This window comes from Brachyhypopomus gauderio, unplaced genomic scaffold, assembly GCF_052324685.1.
Source record: "Brachyhypopomus gauderio isolate BG-103 unplaced genomic scaffold, BGAUD_0.2 sc66, whole genome shotgun sequence".
Classification (NCBI taxonomy): domain Eukaryota; kingdom Metazoa; phylum Chordata; class Actinopteri; order Gymnotiformes; family Hypopomidae; genus Brachyhypopomus; species Brachyhypopomus gauderio.
In genome coordinates, this window is record NW_027506887.1 from 330,820 (window position 1) to 358,165 (window position 27,346).

At 44.7% G+C, this 27,346-nt stretch overlaps 1 protein-coding gene across 6 annotated transcripts in view; it reads left to right on the forward strand.

The window, feature by feature from the left end:
• Nucleotides 1–26,420, forward strand: part of fhit (fragile histidine triad diadenosine triphosphatase) — a 179,708-nt gene extending 153,288 nt beyond the window's left edge. For all 6 annotated transcript variants that reach the window (XM_076989199.1, XM_076989200.1, XM_076989203.1 and 3 more), the window contains exons 6-7: nucleotides 25,487–25,597; nucleotides 25,771–26,420. In XM_076989199.1, coding sequence (XP_076845314.1) covers nucleotides 25,487–25,588 — 102 coding nt within the window. In that variant the 3' untranslated portion in view covers nucleotides 25,589–25,597; nucleotides 25,771–26,420. The remainder of the gene's footprint in view (nucleotides 1–25,486; nucleotides 25,598–25,770) is intronic.
• Nucleotides 26,421–27,346: the final 926 nt, after the last annotated feature.

Sequence of the window (27,346 nt, forward strand, 5' to 3'; positions counted from 1 at the left end):
CAGTTAGGATCATCTCACCTACCGGCACTTTATTTATGAATGACGAATAATTGTGTTTAGCTGGACATTAGTGTCTGCTTGTCTAAATCTAGGAATTGATTACAAGCATTTCAGATTGTTTCATACTTGGAATGCCAGGACACCTACACTTAACAAAAAAAAATTACTAGGAAGTTCAGTGTTTTTACAACGTTTGATCATTTACAAAGGGTGTTTAGGTTAGCTGCGTACACATGCTTCCAGTTCCTTTGAGACAAAAAGCATCTCTGAGTGGATTAGTATTGTAATTGCAGAGATATATTTCATGTTTTTGTGTTTATGTTGAGCATGCGTGCCTGGTCCCTGGGGAGATTGCCGGACTGCCACACCTCCTCCAGGTGTTCCGAGGCCGGGGGGGGGGGGGGGTGGGGGGCGGGGGGGGGGGGGGGGGGGGGGGGGGGGTATATCTGCTCCACATCACTGCCCGCCATGTGCCACCTCCTCGCGGCCTTGACGGGTGTGCACCTCCTGCCCTGGCGTTCCTCCACCGCCAGCGTTGCGCCCACGGCCGCCGACCCCACCCACCCCGGCTGCCTCCCTGGCACGGCTCGCGCTAATCTGGGCTGCGAGTGCTGCCAGTTGGCTCCCCGCTGCTTGGCAGATCTGCCCCCTCTTCCTGTCCAAGGCTAGCGTGGAGCTGCCCCAGATGTTGAGTTCTCAGGGAGGGGGACGAGGGCGGGGTTATGGAGTTTGGGGCGATCTGTCACTCCCCCTGCCCGCAGCCCATCCAGCCAGCCATTTTGTAGCTCAGTGCCTGGAGGCTTGCTAACAAGCTACCTTTTGTTCCCTTCAGCCCCACATGTTTTTTCACCAAGACTCTGTTTTGATTAATGCTCAACACCTGTCTCTATTTGGGTGGCTGCGTGCACACACATTTCCCTTCCCTGGCAATTCTAAGCATCGTAGATAAGAAGTGAGAGAGGCTATTGATCGATTGCTTGTGTTTGGAACAGAGTAATTGTTTCAGGTTTGAAAAGTTGATTGTTGCAATCACCCCAGAATGTAGTTCACTGTTTGACAGCTAAGTCTTTGCCTCATACCGCAGCGATTGGATCCCACCATTGACAGGTGGAGTTCAGCATATTCGATATCATTTCCAAGGTGTATGTGTAAATGAATATGAGTTGCTAAGAGCCGAGGTTCACTGAATTAATATCTAACAAAGCGCGAAGCCTCTTTGGAATGCTGACTGACGGCGTAAATTAATCACCATGAAGGTGTGCTGGGGGTGAGTGGAGAGAGGAGAATAGGTGTAACAGGTCTGAACTCACCAGTACCGCCCTTCTGACTGACAGGTGTATTGAGCAGGCGACGCCCGATCCCTCCACCAATAAACCTCCAAGAATTTGCATGCTAATAAGTTATTATCAGATCAAAAGCTGTTATCGCATGTGGGCAGAATTAATTAATCGCTCCAGAGCTCATAGAGAGGACTAACAGAAGGGGGGAAAGTCTTCCAGGTTGAATAATGTCCTTCATGTTTGGCATGGGGGAGGGGCTGGAGGGGGATGATTGAGATAGGATTGAAGATGGTGGAGGGTCACTCAAGGTGATTTCACGGCAGGGGTGTATTCAGGGTTAAATCTCTGGATGGGATCTACGCACCTTTTGGACAGTTTGAACATTAGCGTCATGACTAGCTAGCTGGCAAGTGCAGCTTTGTGGATGAAGAAGAACGAATGCAGTGAAGTTCTTGACCGATGTTCGGACAGTGCCCCTAGGTGCCCTGTTTCAGGAGGAACATGTGTGCTCATAGTCAGTTGGTGTATCTGAGCGTCCATCCTAAATCCCATGTGTAGCCAATGCTACCAATAATGATGAGAGGTTCTGCTCACAACTTTCTTTGCTTTGCTAGAGTCCTACTGAAACATGAAGAAAAAATATCTGAACATTGGACGGAAATTGCTGGAAATTTAGCTCCATACGGAAGTGAATGTGAAGACATAAAATCTTACTGCCACCGCAGTGCTGATGGAACAGCGATTAAAACAGCTGAGGCCTTTTCTGGATAGGAGACCGAGAAAGTCTGATCGCACCTCTAAAATCATCCATCAATTTCTCCATCTGTCCGACAGAGAAAACTGGACATCCCAGATCTATTGAGGTATATTCCTGTGTGTATGACTGGTTTTTTATTTTTACTTTAGGAAATAGCTGTAATTTTCAATTACGTTAAATTTTAAATACGTTTTTGTGATTTCACGCTTTAATGCTTAGCTGCCATTTTGGGTAATGATGAATTCTCGGCTAGTTATGTTCAACAAGACAGAGAGCATGTTGCATAATGCACGCTGTGTTTCTCCTGATGTTGCAAGCAGCAAGCATCAGCAACGATGTTTTACTAATGGCCTTAAAAGAGAATTGTTGATGCAAGTTACCAAACCAAGTTTGGTTGCGCGAGCGCGTGTGCGCACGAGACTGCGTGAGCAAGCGAGCGTGTACGAGAGTGTGAGCTCATAAGTATGTGGGTTAGATGATGAAGTCGAGTTTGAGGCGTAAGGGCAATGAGGCGGTCTGAGATCATGGTGGTGGATACAGGAGGAGAGGATGTGAGTGAATGAGCTGATAGTGGTCTCTGTCGCTTGTGCTGTGTGATTCTGACTGCAAAATCAATGACATTTAATAACCAAGCAGCTTCATCATTGATGTCCTGATGTGCAGCGTGCGGGACGGGTATCCTGTTCTGCGGGAGATAAACCCTTGCATCCCGCTGCGCTGAGGGTCTTCAGAAAGTAAGTGGATTCCTCAGCCACCTCGATCAGGAGCTGCGGTTAATAAACTACCGTCATATCAAGAGTATATCACCCAGGAATGATACACTCTTGATATGGCAAATAAATTGCTCCTTAGCCTGAAATATTACTAAGAGAAAGAATTACATGGGGATGTAGTTGAAGCAAAAATGTCAAAAAAGCCCTAAACAGGGCTTCTGAGAATGAGTTGGAGGACTGATCCTGGATCATTACGAGCACCCCCTCAGAGAAAGGTGCGCTTACATAAGTATCAGCTCATATGTGTGTGAGCCTGACACCGTTCCAACCACCCACACAGTGTGAGAAAGGTCTGTTATTTATCTCACACACACACACACACACACACACACACACACACACACACACACACACACACACACACACACGCATGCATGCACTTGGAGCCTGGCAGGGCAATTACTTGTGATCATTGGTCAGGACGGAGCATTGGGGACTGGTGGCATGGGTCTTGTGTGCGTAGGACCGTTTAAAATGGCCGAGTAGCTTCTCTAGAGCACTCCTCCAGAACTGCACCAATGGTTAATTAAACCTGCTCGCTAATTGAAACGAAGGATTACAGGAGGCATTTCATTGTTTGGAGGATGTAATGGAAGTAATGTAATGATTAGGGACGAGGAGACGCTTGCTGAGATGTTGCCACGTCGCGCTAACTCATGAGAGGACAAGGACGGACTCCTGCTACTTGGTGGCCGTGACTGTTCTGAGAACATTTGGATCACACGCCACAAAGCAACATATGCTCATTGGACTTGATAGTAGTTTCTGTTGAACCGTGCCAGTTGGCCAGCTATAACGTGACTCACCCCCCCCCCCCCCCCCCCCCCCCCCATCCTCTCCACGCTCTCTATTGTTGAACACGAGTGACACGGTGATAAATATTGCGTAGTGCGCAGTGCATTTGACTCTGCGCCATCACCGTGCCGCCGATCGAGAGAGACCGAATCTCCTACAAGGTGACCTGCCACACACAACACCGCCCTGTCAAAACACAACACCTCACCATATGCCTTTGGTGATATTTATTATTTCCCTACTACATTGCTCTCTGTTTTATTGTGGATTTCTATGCAGAGCTCAAGTACACCCAGGAAAATCTGCTGCTGTAACAAAAAAACCTGAAATAAAACCCAAAAGCTGCCCTTACCTGTTTAATCTAGTGTTGACTTCCTGTTTGCCACCACGTAGTTGTGCTGGCTTTTAGACTACCCACTGGATATCGTTGTATATTTGTATATGTGGAATGACACCAGCCATTACATTGTCTTTAAGCTCATGTTACTTAGTTATCATCATCATTAACCTGTAATTGCCCAGTTTAGTTAAATCAATGATTTCTAATGAAATCTTTTTTTTTTTTTACGAGGGAGACTCTGCCAAGAACAACAGCAACCAAGAGTTTAATCAAAATGATGATTAACATGAAAATTATCAGATAATTCACACACACACACACACACACACACACACACACACACACACACACACACACACACACACACACACACACACACACACCCACACCTTAGACTTGGACTCATTCAGGGATACAACATCTTGAAGTTTATAGTCAGCCTATAGATCCATCCAGTCGGTGCTGAAAACATCAAAGCTTTCTTTGCCGGTTCGGTTCGGACATTCAGTACAACACATGCTGAATGTGATTCATAAGTGTTTCCCTTTAAGGTGATTAAAAAGTTCAGATGTGTACCTTTTCTAAGAGAAATCTCATATGGGCCTTCTATGTTACAATATTAGAGATCATTTAGCAAACCAATATTCTCAGCTATATATCCTGTGTAATGCTGAGAGGGTAGAAGGTACAGTTATCACTCTGCCCTGCTGCTTCACTCTGCCCTGCTGCTTCACTCTGCCCTGCTGCTTCACTCTGCCCTGCTGCTTCACTTGCTGCTTCACTCTGCCCTGCTGCTTCACTCTGCCCTGCTGCTTCACTCTGCCCTGCTGCTTCAGCCTGCCCTGCTGCTTCACTCTGCCCTGCTGCTTCACTCTGCCCTGCTGCTTCACTTGCTGCTTCACTCTGCCCTGCTGCTTCACTCTGCCCTGCTGCTTCAGCCTGCCCTGCTGCTTCACTCTGCCCTGCTGCTTCACTCTGCCCTGCTGCTTCACTTGCTGCTTCACTCTGCCCTGCTGCTTCACTCTGCCCTGCTGCTTCACTCTGCCCTGCTGCTTCACTCTGCCCTGCTGCTTCAGCCTGCCCTGCTGCTTCACTCTGCCCTGCTGCTTCACTCTGCCCTGCTGCTTCACTTGCTGCTTCACTCTGCCCTGCTGCTTCACTCTGCCCTGCTGCTTCAGCCTGCCCTGCTGCTTCACTCTGCCCTGCTGCTTCACTCTGCCCTGCTGCTTCACTTGCTGCTTCACTCTGCCCTGCTGCTTCACTCTGCCCTGCTGCTTCACTCTGCCCTGCTGCTTCACTCTGCCCTGCTGCTACTCCCTAACGTCGCCTTTGATGTTGCTGGTAATTACTTGATTGGGCCAAGTTGAACATTCCTTTTACTCAAACTGCTTCTGCCAGTGGAGAGATGGTTCTGGCTATGTTTGTTTAAAATTGCTTAATTTAATATTTACAAAAGAAGCAAAGTAAATGATCAGTCAGTAGCTCATTCTTCCGTTCCTGGAGCTGCTGCTGTGTATGGCGATGGGGAGCCTCCACACTCAGTGCTTATTAACATTCTCTAACGCACGCCGCTTCCTTATTTATCAATTAGTAATATCCAACGTCACAGACCAGTGCTTTGGTTTTTAGCAGAATTCTGCCTTTTTTCACATGAATCATGTTCATTTCGCAGTATTCATTGCTTTAAAACTCCCCCATAAAAGCCTGCGTTTAGATGTGCCTTTCAAATGACAGCGTTGCTTGGGTAAGTTACTGTGCTGAAATCCCACCTCCCCGCCATTTTCAGGAAGGGCAGAACTCAACTCATTGCAAATCACTTTCTACTAGCCAATCAAATAATCACAGAGGCGTACAGAGGCGGGATATACAGGTGCCATTCGATTCACGTTCCTCTGTCATTCGTCAGTGTCCCCGATCAGATCCACCTCAGTCAATTCCCCAATGGAATTGGAGCGTAGCCAGACCTCATTACACCAGTCCATAAGGTTGGGACTAAGAATATGTTGAATTAAAACTGTTCAGTTTCCATAATTACTACCTGCTTAATTTGACCACCTTCTAGTGTTGCGGGCTTTTGTTTTGCCATGGGCAGGTTGTGTAAACGCTGCAGTGAGCTGTTTGCCTGTGATGTTTAATTTAGAAATGTCAGTCTCCTTCATATTTATGAGTGGTGGTCTTCCCGAGCTGAACAGGAGCCGGGCTGTTCCGGGCTGCAGCCGGACGGTGTGCGCTGTTCTGGGTGCACAGACAGGTGACCTTTCGGCCCCTGTCTCACTGCAGCAGCCTGGCTGCTTCTATGTGGATGGATGGGAATTCAGAATAGGTTGGAGACAGACTTCCAGAGTGCAGAGCTGTGTGTGTGTGTGTGTGTGTGTGTGTGTGTGTGTGTGTGTGTGTGTGTGTGTGTGTGTGTGTGTCCGCACATGTGCAGGTGTGTATGGTGTGTGTAGTGCTTTTGTGTGTGTGTGACTTAGTGTGTTTTGATGGCTGTCCGGTTGGTCAGACAGGAATATTTTATAGGATTAATCGAAGAGGTCAGATTCGTGGCCTGTATAGCTTCCTTTCATTTTCCACATGCAGCTGATGTTACATGTCAGTATTTGCTGCTATGATGTGTTTGTTTTGATCATTTCCTGCCGGGAGACTGATGGCGAATCACACGAGGGTTTGGGTTTTCCTCTGCTTCCTTTTATCGATGGCAGTGCCACCCTGGAGTCCTGTTTCCAGTGAGGTGATTAAAGTGCTTCTGTTTATACGCCATCTCCCCTTGAACAATCCCAAATGTGTGTGTGTGTGTGTGTGTGTGTGTGTGTGTGTGTGTGTGTGTGTGTGTGTGTTTACATCCATGGGTTTGAAGCACTCCCACATTTCTGCGTGTATAGTCAGTGATCCTTTCCCAGGGTTCCTCATCTGTCCGGACATCTGGTGTTTATCCCACTCTTCTATCATAACGCTTATCCAGGCATGTAATTGCTAAATTAACAGCCAACTCAAATGTCAATCCTGATAGTGATGCTTAGATTTCCCCATAATCATCAGAACAAGTGGCAATCTAGGGATTTGGCATCTATTAGAAACAAATACTGGGATTGCTTGGTCCCAAGATTGCCTATTACAGACCAAAAAAGGTCATTCCCATGTCGCTTGGCCAGGGTATGACTGTTTTGGGTAAGACGTGTGGCTTGATGATCATGCTTCTGATAGGGTAGACTCACTCAGATCTAGCCTGTATACAGCCAGCCAGTCCTGTCACTGGGTCCTGGGACAGCTCACTACAGCAGCCAATGCCGTCACCCGGTCCTGGAATGGTGTGCGGTATAGCTGTGCCTTGATGCCCTGCAGTCCTGACAGCAGATCCATATCTCTGCCATGGAAACAGCTCACCTGTAAACCGCACGTGCTATATCAGAATATTCAGCGTGTGTGGAATGTTGGGAAGAGTATGTGAGCCGTACATTTCCGCAGGATTCCTGAAGTGTGACAAAATGTAACAGAACAGTTCGGTATGGGCATCCAGCAGAGCCGGAGTGGCTAATCGGGAGATTTGGGAGGATTCCCGATGGGCCGGTTCATGTTAACCTCTAGTTTGGGCCGATTGGGAGGGAAAATAATTTTGGGCCGGATTTGGGCATAAAACTCCCGGGCTGAAAAAGTGTCCCACTCCGGCCCTGGCATCCAGTGTGAGACTCGCTGTTTGTTTGTGTGTTTGTTTGTGTTGTTCACAACAAGGGCCCCCTTACAAGTGTTACGGCTCCTTGAGAAGCCTTTAGCCAAGGTTCTCATTATTAACCTGGATTTCTGGATTTCTAACACCTGGAGACGGACCAACTGCCCAATGGGAGTGCTGGTGGAGGAATACCGGAGGCGGAGCGTCGGCCTTAAGAGACTCCTGCCGGCCTGCGAGAGGGAGAGCTGCTCTTGGACCTTAACCCTGTAACATCTGTTTGGGTTATAGTGTATATCATTGAACAATGTAGGTAAACTGGGCAGGTAAGATGGGGCGCCCTGTACATTGTACAACACTGACAGAATGACATTGTTAGGTTTCACTAGGTAAGTGGGCAGGCACTACTTTTGTATGTTTGTTTTCCTTATTTTGTAGGTAAGTTTAGGTAGGAGATTTTTGGTTTGTTCTGTTAGGGGGTTTGAGGTATGTCAGGAGAGTTTTCTTACTGGTTTTGTTTAGTTCTTTTCTTGAGTGCCGCTCTTGCCCAGTTATGTTACTGAACATGCGTGTTGGTCCTTGAATAAAAGTATTTATTGGCATTGGATCAGTGGTGTCTGAAGTTTGGCCTCAATTATATACATTCACCACGTTTCATGTTGCTGTTCCTCCTGTGGCCTAGACCGGTGGTAGAAAGGAAGTTAAGAAAAAGGGGAGGGGCCGTAACATATGGGGGCTCGTCCGGGATTGCAGCGGGGTTCTGTGTGCAGTTTTAAACGTGGGTTGAGTGTTTAGATATTGAAGTGACGTTTGCAGGTACGATGGCCCAGCCGTTTGATCTGTCTGCATTTTTGAGTGCACCCTCTTTGGCTTTATTGGATACTTATAGGAAAGATGATTTGTTGCACTTGGCTTCCCATTTTGAGGTTGTTGTGACTAGGCAGATGGTGAAGAAAGATATCAAACAGCTGATTGTTGAGAAAATGGTGGAGACGGGTGTTGTGAGTTTGTGTGCAGCTACGGTGGAGAAAACTCCCGTGTCTATGGTGGATAGAGCTGTTATGGTGGCGGATTCGGTTGGTGTACCAGTCCTACCGTGTTTTGATCCAGAGTCTGTCGTGTCCTCTGGGGGAAGAGAGCCTTTATTGAGATGGGAATCTGACCGTGAGGAGAGAGCAGAGCAACGGCGGGTTGATATGGAGCTAAAGTTGTCTATGCGGCGACTGGAGCTCGAAATGGAAATGGAAAAGGAGGTTAGGTTGCGGGAATTGGATTTAAAGGAATTGGAATTAAGGGCGAGGGCGACGGAGTCTGCCCCACGTATCCAAACCATGTTGAATTCCCCACCACAAAATTTGCGTGAGCCTGCACCTGCGTCGCAACTTTCTTCCGGTCCGGAGGTAGGTCCACTCGAGGACGTACGCCCTGGTTTTGCTGTTGCTAAACACATTGCTTTAGTCCCACCATTTAGAGAAACAGAAGTAGATACGTATTTCGGCATTTTTGAACGTATCGCTATGTCGTTACGTTGGCCTCGGGAATATTGGACTCTGTTGTTGCAGTGCAAACTCGTCGGAAAAGCTCAGGAGGTTTGTTCCTCTTTATCATTGTCCGATAGCATGGATTATGACATTGTTAAGTCCGCTATATTGCGTGTTTATGAACTTGTACCGGAAGCCTATCGCCAGAAATTTAGGGGTTTTAAGAAAGGAATGACCCAGTCCTATGTTGAATTCGCTAGGGAGAAGTCGGTTCTGTTTGATAAATGGCTTATTGCTAATAAGGTAATGGACAAGGATGCTTTTAGGGAGTTGATATTGCTGGAGGATTTTAAAAATTGTTTACCCGATCGTCTCGCAGTGTATTTAAATGAAAGTAAGGTAACGACGTTGTCACAAGCCGCGGTGTTAGCTGATGAATTCATTTTGACTCACAAGACTAGTTTCGTTCCTTATAACAAGCCGGAAAAAGTGTCAGACTCCGGTAATATGTCCCCCAAACCCATAAGGTTTGCTCGAGAAACTCCGAAGGAATGTTTTTATTGTCACAAAGTAGGTCATATAGCGTCAGAGTGCTTCGCTTTGAGACGTAAACAGGACCGACGAGAGAAATCTAAGGGGGTTGGTTTTGTGAAGAATGTTGCGTCTGATCATGTAAGTCCTTTAGACTCTTACCATCCGTATTTGTTTCAGGGCTCGATTACCAGTTCTGGTACTACGGAGTTAGAAACACCTGTGGTCATATTGAGGGACACTGGAGCTGCCCAGTCTTTTATCCGTGCAGGCGTTTTACCTGCTGTGGACGGTGATTTTACTGGTTTATACGCTCTTTGCCAAGGATTCGAGATGAATTGTATGCAAGTGCCTCTTTTTGATGTATATCTGCGCTCTGCATTAGTGAACGGTAAAGTAAGGGTTGGGGTTAGACCAGAATTACCTATTGAGGGAGTTGATTTTATCCTTGGAAACGATCTTGCTGGTGGTACGTTTGTACCCGTTGCTGTGGTATCTGATTCACCAAGTAGTGTGGATGAAAGCGACGTGAATGACTGTGGAAATGTATTTCCATCATGTGCCGTTACACGGGCTCAGGCTAAACGTATGGCCGATGTAGTGGACATATCTAAGTCATTTCTCGTTAAAGACGAAGCGGCTGCTGAAATATCGAGCATTCCCGATCGTGTTGTTGATTTGGCTATTTTATCCGAAACTCATGTTACACGACAGGATTTGGTAGCAGCTCAGCGATCTGACAGAACGTTGGATGCTTGTTTTAAGTCTGTATGTGACACTACTGCACTTGAACACAAACAGGTCACGTATTTTATGGAAAAGGACGTGTTGATGCGTAAATGGAGATCTCAGACAGACGCGCAGGAGGCGGTACACCAAATCGTTGTTCCAGTTGTATTCCGGGATATGGTGTTGAAGATCGCACATGATCATCCTTGGTCTGGTCATTCGGGCGTCAGGAAAACGCATGCGCGAATTTTAAGACATTTCTTTTGGCCTGCATTGCGAAAGGACGTTGTTGCGTATTGTCGATCCTGTGAGATCTGTCAAAAGTGTGGTAAGCCAAATCAGGTCATCCCTCCCGCGCCATTGCATCCTATTCCTGTGATTGGGGAGCCCTTTGAGCGCGTAATAGTTGATTGTGTGGGTCCCCTGCCAAGAACAAAGAGTGGAAATCAATATTTATTAACAATAATGTGTGCGGCTACCCGTTTCCCAGAAGCGATTCCGTTACGCCGTATCACGGCTCGAGTGGTTATAAAAGCGTTGACAAAATTTTTCACAACGTTTGGATTGCCCAAAGTGATACAAACGGATCAAGGGTCTAACTTTACATCTAATCTGTTCAACCAGGTAATGCAGACATTACGAGTAAAACATGAACAGTCTAGCCCTTATCATCCCGAGTCGCAGGGTGCCTTAGAACGATTCCATCAGTCGCTGAAGGCGATGTTGCGGAAATATTGTTTCGAGAACGAACAAGAGTGGGACGAAGGCGTAGCAGTCGCGTTGTTTGCGGCTAGGGAAGCAACCCAAGAGTCGTTGCAGTTTAGTCCTGCGGAGTTAGTCTTTGGTCATTCAGTACGAGGACCGTTGAAACTCTTGAAGGAATCTTTTCAGGGGAGACCAGATTCTGAGGGTAAGAATGTATTGGACTATGTTAGTGCGTTTCGAGAGAGGTGGTTTCATGCATGCTGTTTAGCAAAGCAGATGCTTTGTAAGTCACAAGAGAAGATGAAACGTTTGTTTGATCGTAAGGCTGTGTCTCGACAATTTGCACCTGGTGACAAGGTATTGGTGCTTTTACCTAGTTCTGGCTTCATGTCATCTAAGTTTGCTGGCCCTTATGCGATAAAAGAGAAAATCAGTGATTGTAATTATGTCGTAAATACTCCGGATCGCCGTAAGAAAACGCGGGTATGCCATATAAACGGGTTGAAACCCTTTGTGGAGCGAAGAGTGGAAAATGGTGTCAGTCCAACAGGTGTATTGAGTGTGGCTATAGCATCTGTAGTCGATTCGAAGGGTCCTGAAGCGGATGAAATGACTGAGGAAGTACCCCTGCGGTCTAGAGCACTTATGGAGGCTAGACTGTCAAATTCGGAGGTGATGTCGACGTTGGATTTAGATGCCACGAATTCTGAATTGGTGAAACACTTGGAGCTGTCTCAACGTAACGACTTAATAAAGTTAATGAGAAGCTTTCCGTCTCTTTTTGGTGACGTACCAAAACAAACCCACGTGTTATGTCATGATATTAAGGTGACTTCAGAAAACCCTCTAAAACAACATGCGTACAGGTTAAATGCCGCAAAACGAGAGGTGATGCGGCATGAAGTGGAATATTTATTGAAACATGGTTTTGCAGTTCCAAGCTCCAGTCCATGGAGTTCTCCATGCCTACTTGTGCCAAAACCTGATGGTACATATCGGCTCTGTACAGATTATCGGAAGTTGAATGCAATCACCATTTCTGACTCTTTCCCTTTGCCTCGTATCGACGATTGTGTTGATAATGTTGGCGCGGCAAAGTATGTGACTAAATTAGACCTGCTTAAGGGTTACTGGCAAGTTCCCTTGACTAAGAGAGCCTCCGAGATGTCAGCGTTCGTTACTCCCGATGCGTTTGTGCAGTATACGGTCATGCCGTTTGGCTTGAAGAACGCGCCGGCTACTTTTCAGAGGTTGGTAAACTCTGTTTTGAGTGGTATTCCGAATTGTTCTGCGTATTTGGATGACGTTGTTGTGTGGTCGGATGACTGGAAAACCCATTTGAAATCATTGGACTTGGTGTTTGACCGACTAGCAAATGCGAATTTAACCTTGAACTTGGCAAAATGTGAGTTTGCTCAAGCTACCATCACTTATTTGGGAAAGAGCGTTGGACAAGGACAGGTTCGGCCGATAGCAGAAAAGGTCCAGGCCATCGTTGAGTTCCCTGTCCCCTTAACGAGACGTGAATTACGACGATTTTTGGGAATGATCGGCTACTATAGAGGATTTTGTAAAAACTTCTCGACGGTAGCAGAACCCCTCACAGCGTTGTTAAGTTCATTGGTTCATTACGTTTGGTCCGACGCATGCCAGAGAGCGTTTGATAACCTCAAAGCATTGTTATGCTCTACGCCAGTACTCGCTGCTCCTGATTTTTGTAAGCCTTTTAAAATGGAAGTAGATGCCAGTGGAGTGGGTGCTGGAGCGGTGTTGATCCAAGAAGGGGAGACTGGGATAGATCATCCTGTTTGTTATTTTTCTAAGAAGTTTAATAAACACCAGCTGAACTACTCCACTATTGAGAAAGAGGCTTTGGCTTTACTTTTGGCTTTACAATTTTTTGAAGTTTATGTAGGATCCAGTTCTTTTCCTGTGGTAGTGTTTACGGACCATAATCCGTTGATATTTCTGTCCCGCATGTTTAATCAGAACCGTAGGTTAATGAGATGGTTTCTTATTATACAGGAGTTCAATTTGGATGTGCAATATAAGAAGGGTATTGACAATGTTATCGCAGATGCGCTATCTCGAGTGTGATTTGTTTTGCAAAACAGGTTTGCTCTTTTTGGGTGGGCGTGTTACGGCTCCTTGAGAAGCCTTTAGCCAAGGTTCTCATTATTAACCTGGATTTCTGGATTTCTAACACCTGGAGACGGACCAACTGCCCAATGGGAGTGCTGGTGGAGGAATACCGGAGGCGGAGCGTCGGCCTTAAGAGACTCCTGCCGGCCTGCGAGAGGGAGAGCTGCTCTTGGACCTTAACCCTGTAACATCTGTTTGGGTTATAGTGTATATCATTGAACAATGTAGGTAAACTGGGCAGGTAAGATGGGGCGCCCTGTACATTGTACAACACTGACAGAATGACATTGTTAGGTTTCACTAGGTAAGTGGGCAGGCACTACTTTTGTATGTTTGTTTTCCTTATTTTGTAGGTAAGTTTAGGTAGGAGATTTTTGGTTTGTTCTGTTAGGGGGTTTGAGGTATGTCAGGAGAGTTTTCTTACTGGTTTTGTTTAGTTCTTTTCTTGAGTGCCGCTCTTGCCCAGTTATGTTACTGAACATGCGTGTTGGTCCTTGAATAAAAGTATTTATTGGCATTGGATCAGTGGTGTCTGAAGTTTGGCCTCAATTATATACATTCACCACGTTTCATGTTGCTGTTCCTCCTGTGGCCTAGACCGGTGGTAGAAAGGAAGTTAAGAAAAAGGGGAGGGGCCGTAACACAAGCACCAGCTAAGCAGGACGTTCTCCTGGTCGTCACTGAAACTTGTTCAGTCACGAAAGATCAGGAGGTGGGAGTAAAGCGAAACTCACAAACCTGTAGGGGAGAGAGGGGAGAAACTAGCGTCAGCAGCCTGTCCCTCGAGCACACTCCTTAACTCCCCCCGCGGGAGACGGAGAGAGGGAGACGGAACAGGGTGGTGGGTGTTTGTCTGGGGGGGGGGGGGGGGGTTGCCATGGAGAGCGATGCAGTAGGCAAGTTGTCACACTGAGTAATTAGTCTCCACTGGGCGGGAAACTGGCTGGATGTTGTGACACACACCAGATTGTCCACAAGTCCACTGAGAGTCCCTGTCAGCCGCCGGTGGGTTTGTACAGGGACGAATAAGACACACGCACACACACATATACTCTTCTTCCCTTCATCTTCAGGACATTTGGCTGCCAGCCAACCAACACCACAGACAGCAGAGAAGAAGGCAAAAAAAATAGCTCAGCTTTGTAATTCCTATGCTTGGAGTTTGATTTGTTTGTTTGTTCATTCATTTGTTGGTTGGTTTGTTTGTTTGTTTGTTTTCCAGTTTGCTCTTGCTGCCAATCCAAGTTTTGATCCAGGTTTGCAGTTCCTCTGTGACCTGTAAAAAACAAAAATGGAAGAATTTAGGAGAACGTCCACTTGGCCAACTAGGTCTCCTTGACACAATGTTGTGAAGTTTGGAGGTGAAGAGAAGGCCACTCTGCGTTTCCTGCATGTGGGCGTGTCTCGGGTAATAAGGAATCAGGAGTCACGAAGGGCCTCTTCGGTCGTTGTGAGATACCGAATTGCAGGGCCTGAAATCTAGAGGCCTATGTCTGGCCCAGAAGAAGCTCTGGTACTGCTGGGTTAGCTGTCTGGCCCAAGAGAGGCTCCGGTACTGCTGGCCCAGGAGAGGCTCTGGTACTGCCGGGTTAGCTGTCTGGCCCAAGAGAGGCTCCGGTACTGCCGGGTTAGCTGTCTGGCAGCCAGTGTAATCCAGTCCTTTGATAGGTGGCTTTACTGCACTGGTAAATGACAGCTTGTGACAGAGTGCTGTGAAGTGGAAATCATTACTGTTACAGATAGAGAGAGAGAGAGAGAGAGAGAGAGAGAGAGAGAATGAAGTTTGTGGGAGACAGGAAGGGTAATGGGGTAGGGGTATGTGTGTGGGAGGGGTGGTAATATGATAAGAGCTGGAATGAGCACGACTGCAGTTTTCCAGTGGCAACGCAGCATCACAGGTCCAAGCACTTTCCCCCATTTGAAACCAGCGTGTCTTTTTGCTACTGTCTTTTGCCTTGTTGTTTCAAAAAATGGAGATGAAATATGTGTTTTACTGGCATCGCTTACGAACCACTGAACTAACACCCTGACAAGATGGCTTGACACCCCTCTAATTCAGAGCATTGATTTGCATGTGTGAGAATGTAATTAATATTGATGGGCCTTTAAACTTCACTGCCATTGTCTGATTCTTGACATTAACTCTATTACAAGTATATCAAGTACACGTGCTGGTTATGCCTCGTACTGAAATAACATCAGGAGGTTGATACTGCAAAGGATATGAATACACATGGACAGCCTGATATGAGAAGTTGTTTTGACATAATTATTGAGGTGAAAATAATTATGTATAAGCCAAGAGGTGAGAGCTGGAATTTGAAGCTTTGAATGTCAAAAGATGGCAACATTTAAACATTTAAACATTTAAACATGACAATTGTCAGGCTACTGCTGTTGGCACTGCAATGGAATAAAACAATTATTCAACTGTAATGATCGATTAATGACATTAAAGTGAGTCACAGTATATAGATATTACCATGTGGAAGCGCTGTGGTCATGTTTAGTTCCTGAGTGTGTTGATAAGTGCTGACATGCAGGCAGGCCTGGTCTTAAATCCTCACGGGTAAAAAGGAAGAAGAAATCACCTCTGAGCGCCATGGCATTGCTGGGCGTGGCAGGCTGTTCGTGTCTGTCCGTGCTGATAACCCTCTCAGGCTGAGCAGGCATCACTGGGCATCCTGAGATCACAGAGACTGACATAATTGCTGTCGTGATGACAGTCGGCCTGCGACGCCATTTGAAATGGGTGGGGCCTCTTTAATCATCCTGCTGACGAGGTGGGTTTCACAGTGTGCACCTCCCGACTTTCATCACAAAACCGAATGTGGAAACAGACACGAGTTAATGAAGCGGCCTGAGCTTGAACCCATGCCGTTTCATGACGTCAAATTGAACTACAAAGTTCAACATTTCATCCCCTTCCTGAAAATGTAAGTCTCATATTCTCAGACTGCGTTACAGGCGTCTTGTAAACCTGCGGCTCTTGGTCATTCCAACGCTCTGTTGCGGTTAGCGAACGTTGTCTTTAATGTAATAAAGAGGACATGATGGAAGACGAGAGAGGAACACACAACACCTGCGAAATCCTGACAACCACGTTCTCAGGGACACCAGGGACACTCTTAAAGGACCTCCCTTGGGAATAGGAACAGTTGTAAAACATTATAGGTTTCTCTGTTGCTGTGAGTACGTGCCATAAAAATTTGATTATGTGCAAAAGGCAAATTCTTATTTTGGTAGATTTGCAGAGTCTCAAAATGGCGAGCATAGTTGTACCTGACTGTGCGGTATAGTTTTGTATATTAATTTAATGGCGAGGTAGTGCTTAGCTGATCAGGTGCAGTACCGCCAGCCACTCGTCGCTAATAACCAGTTAAGTTCTTCCCTTTTTCTGTATCGTTTACGTGTAAATTCGTTCAGGTGTCTGCGATTAACATCCAGCCCCGTCCGTGACCAGACCACGCGGACCCTGTCTCTGCCAACTTAGAGCCGGTTAGCAGAGGGCAACATGGCAGATAATTGCAGGCCTCCCTGAGGGTCATCCCTTAACACCGTCATGTCTCATCCAGCTCGGGGCGGGTCGTGACCCTCGAGTGGGCTGTGACACTTTAGCAGAAGATGGGGTTATATTGGGTTAATCAAGTCCAATTTCTTTTAGTGCGGGGTTTATTTCCCTGGTCTGGCCTGGTGGAAGGGCTTCGTGGAGAAATCATATATCAATATGAGGGTCCTCGTGTCTCATTTCATGTGTAGGTGAACAGATGTACAAAGACACGTTTTACATTAATGCATGCCAATTGAAGGCTAGCTGTAACTAAGGCACTACCCTGTCCCATGACTAATACACAATATTGTTACAGGTCAAAGGTTAATGATATAATGATGAGATTATCCAGCATACCCTGACAGAGGCTCGCTATAAGTGACATCACCAAATTGTAAAACCTCTAATAGTTAGTCTGAGGGATGGGGTCCAGAGAACTGTTTGTTAGAAAGCTGTGAATATGCTTCCTAGGTGTGACAAGGTGGGAAAGGTATCTGACAGGCAGGGCTGTGTGTCCGTCCAATGAGAACGCTCATCCCCTCCCCCCATGATGATCTCAAGCCCCTGCAGCCTTGATGAAAACCCGCCTGCTTTGATGAGCTGTCATAAAAAGCCCTTTGCCTTTGACAGTCTGGGGAATATTATTTTTACTGAGTAATTACAGCACCAGCTGCTGAAATGTATTTACATGCCACCGAGACGGCCTCTGTCTTAGCGAAGGAAGATGGGAGGCGACACGTGGCAGCAGTCTGGGTTTGGCTTCTCCCATCAAGCTCGGGATATGCAGATGAGGATGATGTCAGTGCGCAGCGACCATTCATGATGGGGAGTGGGAGGGGGGAGTGGCGGGGCGATGTCATGTGGTGTCACCCATCTTCTGCCACTGAAAAACACCATTAGCGTAGGACCTGCCAGCCGTCCACATGCCTCCACTGAGTTTCTTTTATACACTGGTTTTACAAAAAAATAATAAATTGGGTTCTTGACTAAGGCTGTCATTATGTGTGATTCTGAGTGACATGCCGGTTCACTGAACACACTCGGTCATAAGCCATTCAGTGTAATATCCACTCTGCTGTCAATGGTGTGCATAGTATAGGTGGAACGCGTGGTAGTGGTGGCTAGAACTCATTTTCTGTGATAGAGCAGAAAAATATTGCATCGGGAAATGTCTATGAATAATTTTGGAGCTTATATATGAAGCAAGAAAGCTTTAAAATACATATACATACATATATGTATGTCATAATGTACAGTAGCAGTGATGTTGATATTTAGTTGCATGCACTATATACTGTCTAGGCCAGGGGTACTCAACTGGTGGACCGCGGTCCGGATCCGGACCCGAACGCAGTCCTGTCCGGACCCAATCTCATTCCTGTTTAACTGGATACGGACCAAAACAAAACCGTAGCATTTATTTCAGGGCTATTGAAAAAACACTCCGTCGCGAGTGTTACGTTCGCCACCCCCGCTCAACAACTTACGTTTCTTCACATGTAAAACGCCCTTTCATGGCTGAAACTGACTGCTTTCAGTCTGGGTTTGAAAGCAGAGCCTTGTTCAGAGTTCACCTGCAGCCCTGTACTGCCTCGCGAACGTTGTAATAACAGAAATAAAACGCCACACCCTTTAACCCGCGTCACAGTTCAAGGTGTCCCTGCCACTCAGTCTGGTCAGGTGGATGATGATGAGAATGTGACATTTCTACACATAAGAGGATGAAACCCCATTATCTCAGAGTACCTTTCAAATATATTCTATAATTGTACAGTGTCCTTTGGCATCATTTTCACTTGTTACTAAAAGGGAGTCAAATGGGTTAAATGCCACAAACCCGAATATCCTGTCATTCCCCCACCGTCCTATATTAATACCTTATTGAAGATATGAATTAAATATTCAGTGGGAATATATGCACATATCTATATGGGAAATATGCACATATCTATATCTATATCTAGAGAGACACACACTGATGCTAGTTTTACAGGCAGATATGCTTGACCTTTGACATTTCCAGTACTCTGTGTTACAATAGTCCACATGCACATCAGTGACCCTGATACCAGTTCTTTCTTGGCCAAACTTGGTAGATAATAACCGCTGCGTACTCTGAGCGCTCCACAACACCTGCTGTGTTGGAGATGTTCTGACCCAGTCGTCTAGCTGCCACAGCTTGGCCCTTGGTCACTTTCCCACTATTCCTGCTTCAAACACATCAACTTCAAAAACCAACCGTGCACTGACTGTTCCTATCTAATGTATCCCACCCCTTGACACTAATGTAATAAAACATATATATATATAACCGGAATTGTCTTAGAAGAATTGGATTTATTCTCAAATTCGCCTTTTTGAATTTGCAAAAAAAATAAAAAAATCTCGAGAAAGAGATGGTTCAGCATGACATTGACATCAAAGCTTTACCAAGGCAACATGTACAGAGCGGATGAAGCAAAGCCCCAATCTCATAACACAAGCTAGGCGGAATCTCTTGGACAAGAAAAAAGAACAAAAACAGGCTAAGCTAAAAATCAAAAGAAGAAGCTTCTAAGACCATGGAAGCACTTTTAAAAACACATTAATAATAATAATAAAAAAAAAAAACAGAGACCACCCTGATAAATAGCTTTGCTGCTTTTAGCATATTTTTGCATGATTTATTTTTTCATAGATGAAAAAGTCTATGAATGGACAGTCAACTGGTCAGTCTTCTGTATGGACAGTGTTGGAGACCTGACCACAATGGCCCGCAGAGCATCTCAGCCCAAACCCATGGGCATTACGTTGGGAAGGTCCATTCTGCAGAATTTACTGTTTACCAACTGCTTTGAGTCTTGCAGCTTTTGTTCATGTAAGACCACATGTTGTATGAAACATTATGACAGCCATTATTTCAAACTTGAGTCATTAAGTACATTTCTTAAAATGAGAATTTGTTTAAGTGGCCTTATTCTTTAAATAAGAAGAATAATCTTATTCAACCAAACCATAGTCATACTGTCACGTTGAGGACCCCGGCCCCTCCCTTTTGGGCGTGTGTAAACGTTGTCCACGTGCTTTGTCTGCGTCAGTGGATATACGTGGTTGGGGGTTTTTGTCGTGTGATTTATAAGTTTCACCTGTGAATCGTCTCGTGATCACGTGTGGCTAATGTGTCTTGCCTATTTAATGTGCGCTCGCGCAGTGTCCTGTGCTCGTCGTTGTCTAAGTCTGCACGTTGTGTGACTCGTGTGTGTTTCTCGTGTGCTATTGCGCAATACCTGTGTGCATTAAAAAGTGACGTCTGTCTACAAAATCGAGGATTCTGTGTCTCGTCCTTGGCTTAGCCCGAACGTCACACATACTCTGTAATTGGTAAATAAAGCTCAAGATGAGCTGAAATATCTTATTTAGAAAAAGTTAGACAAATGTTCTTAGAATGAGCTCAATTTTCTTGTACAAAACTTGCTTGTTAAGAATATTTTTTTCTTTTTAGACAAAAATAAGAAATAATGTCCATAAAGTTGTTACAGGGTTGAGGTCAGGGCTCTGGGGGCACTGGGCATCCTCTGCACTAAACCTGAACTTTCCATACGATGCCTTAATGGACGTCACATTGTCCACAGAGCCAAAGTCATCCTGAATCAATAAGGGGTATACCCTAAACTGTTACTACAAACGTTAAAGCATATAATTGCTTAAAATATATGTTGTATGCTGTGGCATTAACATCACTGTTCTCTGTACCTAAGGGGCCCAACACCGAAAACAGTTCCACATCATTATTCCTCCTCCTGCACTCTTGACACTGCTGCATTCTGGTAGGTGGTATTCTCCCGGTATCTACTACACCCAGAATTGTCCATCAGACTGCCAGGTAGAGAGATGTGATCCATCAGTCTGGAGAACACGTTTCCCACTGCTCCAGAGTCCAACGACGCTGCGCTTTACGCCACTCCAGACGACGCTTGGCATCACGAGCGGTGATCTTAGGCTTGTGTGAACCTGCTCGGCCGTGGAAGCCTGGTTTCTGAAGCTCTCTACACACAGCACATCCTACTGATGCTGCTTCTACAGGCACAGTGGAGCTCTGTACCAAGTTGTGCAGTGGAGGACAGGTGATGTTTGCGTGATGCGTGCACCTGGCTCCCTTGCTCTGTGAGCTTGCGTGGTCTACCTCTTCATGGATGAGCTATATATGGATATATATACTCATACATAAATATAACAGCTGCTTCGCTGTTTTTGCGAGAACTTTGACAGAGGATCAGTTGCTCCATGCTTACGACGTTGTGTGGAGCTCACTAATACCCTCGCTGGCTGTAAGAGGAGCAGTCATGGATGTGTGATGGGGGACCAGCCTGGGGAGAGCGCAGTGCAGGTGGGGAAGGAGGTGGGGATGGAGGTTCTGTTGTCAACATCCGCCGTGGCTTCTGCTTCTCCTCCACCGCCTCCTGCCTGCTGAGAGGTGCTCGTGGCTGCTGGGAACATCTCGGCACACCTGAGATGTTTCGGTGCTGACTAGGCTCCTCCACACTCCTGCTGATGGTCCTCCTACGGCTCATAGAAAAGACTGAAACAGCTTAGTGTGGAGCTCACCGAGGCCCGTCGTGATGGTGCAGAGAAGCTGCTCTAAACAAATTCCTATCCATAGAGCCTGCAACCTGGGTAAAAATGAATATTACAGTTATTATTAAAATTATTATTTGAAGCCACATCAGCTCTTTATACTTGGTGCCTTTTTGAAAAAGAGTTGATGTTATTGCAGCTGAAAATAGTTACATTAACTTAATAGAGCACATTGACAACACAAATCTATGAAACACCATGTTTTTCAAAACATTTACACACCATTGATTTAAACATCTCTTCCTTTGCTGTACATGATTTGTTACAAAACATTACAGAATAAAACCGTCTTGGTCTCAAATGCTAAAGCGTCAGCAGGGCTCTGGTGGAAAGGTACAACCAGCACAGCCTAGCCCAGCACAGCCTAACCCAACACAGCCTAACTCAGCACAGCCTAGCCCAGCACAGCCTAACCCAACACAGCCTAACTCAGCACAGCCTACCCCAACACAGTGGCTGCTCTCCTGAATGTGGAAGTATTTGTAGAGTGTTGGCTTTGCAGAGACAAATACACAATCTCCAACTCATTCAATACGCATGTGATCAGCATCGCAGTTTGATTCCCAGAATTCAGAGATACTCCTGAAAAAATGTAATCAGACCTTCAAAAGAAAATATTTAATTAGTATTTGATCCAAATGATCACTGTACCACTGAGGCGGTCCATGAAATGGTCCATGTTTGACAAATTAATGTGTTTCAAATAGCATTTCAGAGGTTCAGTCAAATTCAAATAGAATTGCAGTCTTTTTTTTTTGAGGCAATACCCATACATAAACATACTGTATAACACATTGTTAAAAACAGTAGACTTCTGTAGCTATTTCATAAGGATTTATCCAAAGTTTTTGTTATTGTGGTCAGCAGGGTCAAGACTTCATTTTCTCTGGAAGTTTTTAGTTTGTCAGATCCTATATTTTGCAGAACCTATATCGGCTTACGCCGAGGTCTCATTTGTCCTGTATTTGTCATGATGCACAAGTTAAATATGGTGACCAAAAAAAAACCAAAAAGGTTTTTACAGCATAAGCTAGTGAACCAGAACATAAGACATTTGAGAAGAAGATTAATTCAGATTATGTATATATTCTTGTACAATTATTTTGCCAAATAGCTTTATTTGGAATCATCACATGGCACACACATAGCATCCTTTAGATTGGTGCTGTAAAGTGTGGCTGAAAAACTCTTTTGCATGTTTAAGAGAAAGGACATCAACAACTCTGTATTGAGAGCTCTAATCAGGAATATTTCATGGCAAATTACCTGTAAATTGATCAGTGCCAACTTACTTAGGATGTAGTCATCGTTAACCTCTTGTCGTGTTCGGGTCAAATCTGACCGATTTACAACTTAAACCACTCATAAATATTGTGTTTTACATCTGATTGCTGCAAGGCCTTATGCCATCCTCCACACTATACACTGGAACATATAAAAGTGATGATAATCTTTTTTATTGAATTTTGAGTGTTTTAAACCAACGTTTTACATCTGTGTTGTTGCCGGTCAAGCGTGACCGTCACAGGAAATGAATGGGTATTCAGAATATATTCATCTATCAGACAGAAAACATCCCCATACACACTCACACACATACACCTACACACACCTAAACACACCTACACACACAGACACACACCTACACACCTACACACACATACACACACACACACACAGACACACCTACACACACACCTACACACACACACACCTACACACAGACACACACACACCTACATACACACACACACAGACAGACACACACACCTACACACACACAGACACTCACTCACTCGCTCACACACACACACCTACACACACAGACACACCTACACACAGACACAGACATACACACGTTATGCCTATGTTTGCAATGCCCACTCTGACCTGAGTGTGACATGCCACTCATGTGCATGAATTCACATGTGCTCGTGCACACACACACCTATACACACACCTACACACACACACACACACACCTAAACACACACAGACACACCTACACACACAGACACACAAACACACACACACACCTAAACACACACAGACACACCTACACACACAGACACACACACACAGACACACCTACACACACACCTACACACAGACACATACACACGTTATGCCTATGTTTGCAAGGCCCACTCTGATCTGAGTGTGACATGCAACTCATGTGCATGAATTCACATGCGCGCGTGCACACACACACACACACACACATACACACACACACACCAATAAATTTGGTGGTGAAAATTTTTTTTTGTGTTAAAACAGACCGGTCTTTGGAGACCGGAAACACTACAGGTAGAAGACGTGAGGTCAACAAAACCGAATATATTCTGAATACCCATTCATTTCCTGTGACGGTCACGCTTGACCGGCAACAACACAGATGTAAAACGTTGGTTTAAAACACTCAAAATTCAATAAAAAAGATTATCATTATAATTTATATGTTCCAGTGCATAGTGTGGAGGATGGCATAAGGCCTTGCAGCCCTTCTGAGAAACGCCTGGAAAAAAACAGGGCATTTCTATCATTCCACAATTCTACCATTTTGAAAAGCATCATCTTTAACTTACTAACACAACTACTGATCTTATGTGGCGGGTATCATCAAAAGCTTTCATTTAATTTTGTTGTCATAGAAGTTGTCTTGATGTGGTAAGTTATAGATAGTTATAATAGGTTTAATACAACTTTCCCAGCATTGTGTCAATTCATTCCAAATTCAAGCTGATGTGAGACATCTAGTTTCTTTTGGACTTTCAGTTCTTGGTGTCTGTATCTCCTCTAGAAATCTGAGTGTGCTCCCTATGGCAGTCTGTGTGCATTTGTCCTTCTTGTGCCGTGCAATCAGACCAACTTGGCTGACTTCTTGGTTCACTTTTGGTGCAAAGAATAAATCACTTACTACTGCCTACCACTTCTACCCTTACATCAAATGATCCTCTACCACAAATGCCATTTTCTGAATGGACTCAAATGCTCTTTAAGGTAATGTCCTTTAGGGTAATGTCCCTTAGGGTAATGTCTTTTAGGGTAATGTCCTTTAAGGTAATGTCCTTTAGGGTAATGTCCCTTGGGGTGGATATTTTAAATTGGCGGTGATCGTCTGAGCGGAAACAAGGCAGTGTAAAGAGCTGTGTGTGTGTATGAAGCTCTGACACCTAGCCAGACCGGCGGGTCGTGGACTTGGGTGGTGCAGATCTGGGTAGGGCAGATCCCAGACCTAGCCAGACCAGCGGGTGGTGCAGATCTTGGTGGTGCAGATCTGGGTGGGGCAGGTCTGCCTGACTCTCAGTGCTTCCCAAGGAACACATTTTCATCTTTTCATACAAGATGCATGTTGTGGTTTAAACGACTCGGACCATGACCACTGGAGTGGAAATTCACTAATCACAATGAAGTTGTTGCAGGGGATTTAGTGCATGAATTTAGATAAAAACTATTTTCCCCCTGGGCTTAAATTTCTTCACTACACTTGTAGTATGTATACATGCCTTCACAAACACACTTCATTATATAATTAACTACTTTGTTCTGATTTAGCAAACCTGGTGTGTATTTGCATTGCCATCTCTGACCACATGTGATATGCTATCCTGTGTAACTATTTTTAAATGATGTAGTTTTTCCATAAAGCTATTCGATGCGTAAACTTTTAAAAGACATTTTGCTAGCGAAATAAAGGGGACAGACGTTTAGGAACCACACAGGTAAATAAATGGATTGTTCAGGATCACAGGTGGATAGTTCGGTTTCAGAAAGTAAAATACCTGTTCCAGCTACTTGGATTTGCTAATTAGTTCAAGCCACTGTGCAGAACTGATTAGTGTGATTATGTGCTGACAGAAAACCATGGCCTGACTTTTTACTTTTTGAGCTAGAACTTATACCTCTGTCTGGGACTCGTGTGCAAAACTAATCTGGTTAGCAGTATTAATGCGTGCTTGATGATATTTGACCTTCTGTCAGAAACTCTGCAACCTTGAAGAAACAAACTTCAGGTGCTGAAACTAAGTATGGCTTGATGTTGGCATCACTTAGTACAGGCTGCCACCACCACCATGCATCTAAACAGACGCGGTATCGAGTCTCATTTCTGATTGTGTTTAGCTCCAGAAACATGACAAAGAAGATGAAGACGTTCCCTCCAAATGGAGATGTGAGGAGGAGATGGCAAACGAGGCGTCTGACCTGAGGCTCCTCTTATCATAGCTTCTGCTGGTAAACACATTTCTAATGTACAAAATAAAGAGCTGTCCTTAGAAAAGATTTGAAAATCTTATAAAATGATTGTATGTATAATCAGACTTGCATATAACCATGCTGCTAATAATTTTAATGTTATTATATAGTATGTAACTGTCAAATTGAATAAACATTTCTCTTCCACCAAGGTATCATCTGTCGCTGAGGAAGATCTAGAGTGATTTAACACGAAGAGATTTTTTTTGTGCTATTTTATTCTCTTTTGCGATTTCATTGTGCATTGACACTCTACAAATCAGTCAAAGCATGTTTTCTTTGAAGTATAAAATAAAAATATTTTATACCTTGCTTGTCAATCACAAATGTTATGACTGACCTACATGTTTTTTTCAGTTTCATTTTAACAAGAAGTAGCCGCCATTGTCCTATTGACCACAATGGAAAAAAAAATACTTTTTTTCTGTTTGTTTGATGTTTTGCCCTTCAGCTCTCAATCTCTGTAAAATTGTGTAAAAACCCCATAAAACCTCCATACCTCACCGCCTTTAATGTATTCATTTCTCCCAAAACTCCATCAAGGTTTTATGGAAATTGGCACCTTTAAGTGCCACATTTATTGTAAAGCCTAGTATTTCAATATGCCTGATATGCAGTGCAAATATGACTCTTACATTTGTTATTCATGAGTGTCCTGAGCTACATTTCATTATTCATCCAGTAATCCCATTGGCACCATGTAAATCACTGAAATACCCACACTGGAATTGTCCTTATTCCCTTTAGTAGTCGTGTCATCCCGTCAGTGGGGAAAGGCAGCAAAATAAGATTTCAAATTCAACGTGCTTTCTAAAAGGGCATTCATCTGTTTGTACTTGGACAACCATCTGTTACACGATTGCTGTTCGATTCAAATAAGGTTTACCTTAGGACAGCACAGCTAAAGTGATAGAAACAGATTGCAGTCTTTCATAATCCATGCCCCGAGATGGTCTAGCACTCTACCAGTCTAACACTAGACGTTTAGTACACAAAGTATATGAGTATATGTATTGTGACTGAAGCTATGGCCTTCCAAATTTATTAAGTGTTGACAAATGAAATGGAAGGCCAAAGCTCTATCATTATTAAAAAGTGTCATTTGCTTATAAATAATCTTATAGTATATATTGCGACATATTGTAAGTTACCCCAGACCCACAGACTCACACTGGAAACCATTAGGACTTGTATTATTTTGTCAATGTGAAAATAAAAGAATCTTGACTTGCCTCTAACTCATCCGGAAAAGGAAATATAATTCTGACAGACTAACGCCTACAAGGCCATTGCCTTTCGCAGTAATCAAGTTGTAAAAAGGGGTCCCATGAATTTTAAACAACGTTATTGTCCATGAGGGGTTCCTTTAAAGCAACGTCCTAAGGAGTTCGGTGGGGGAAGGAATCAATCACCGGCAGCCCAGCAGAGATGAAAATCCACCCTTCGTTAAACGAGCAGCAAGGCCTCTGCTCTCATCAGGAATTCATGACGGAAGTGACTGGTAGGATCAAGTCCAGCATCCCCATTAGGACACCTTGTGCACTTCATCTGAGCTCCGGCACCATCGCTGGCCTTGGCATGGAGTGATTACTTTGTACCTATTATTTTGTACCTGCAAAATACATGTCACATCCTTAAAGCACACTGACTATAATTAGCTGTTTGAAATGAATTGTTTGTGCATTGCTTATGGCATGAAATTTCGATTAAAAAATGCCTATGTGGATA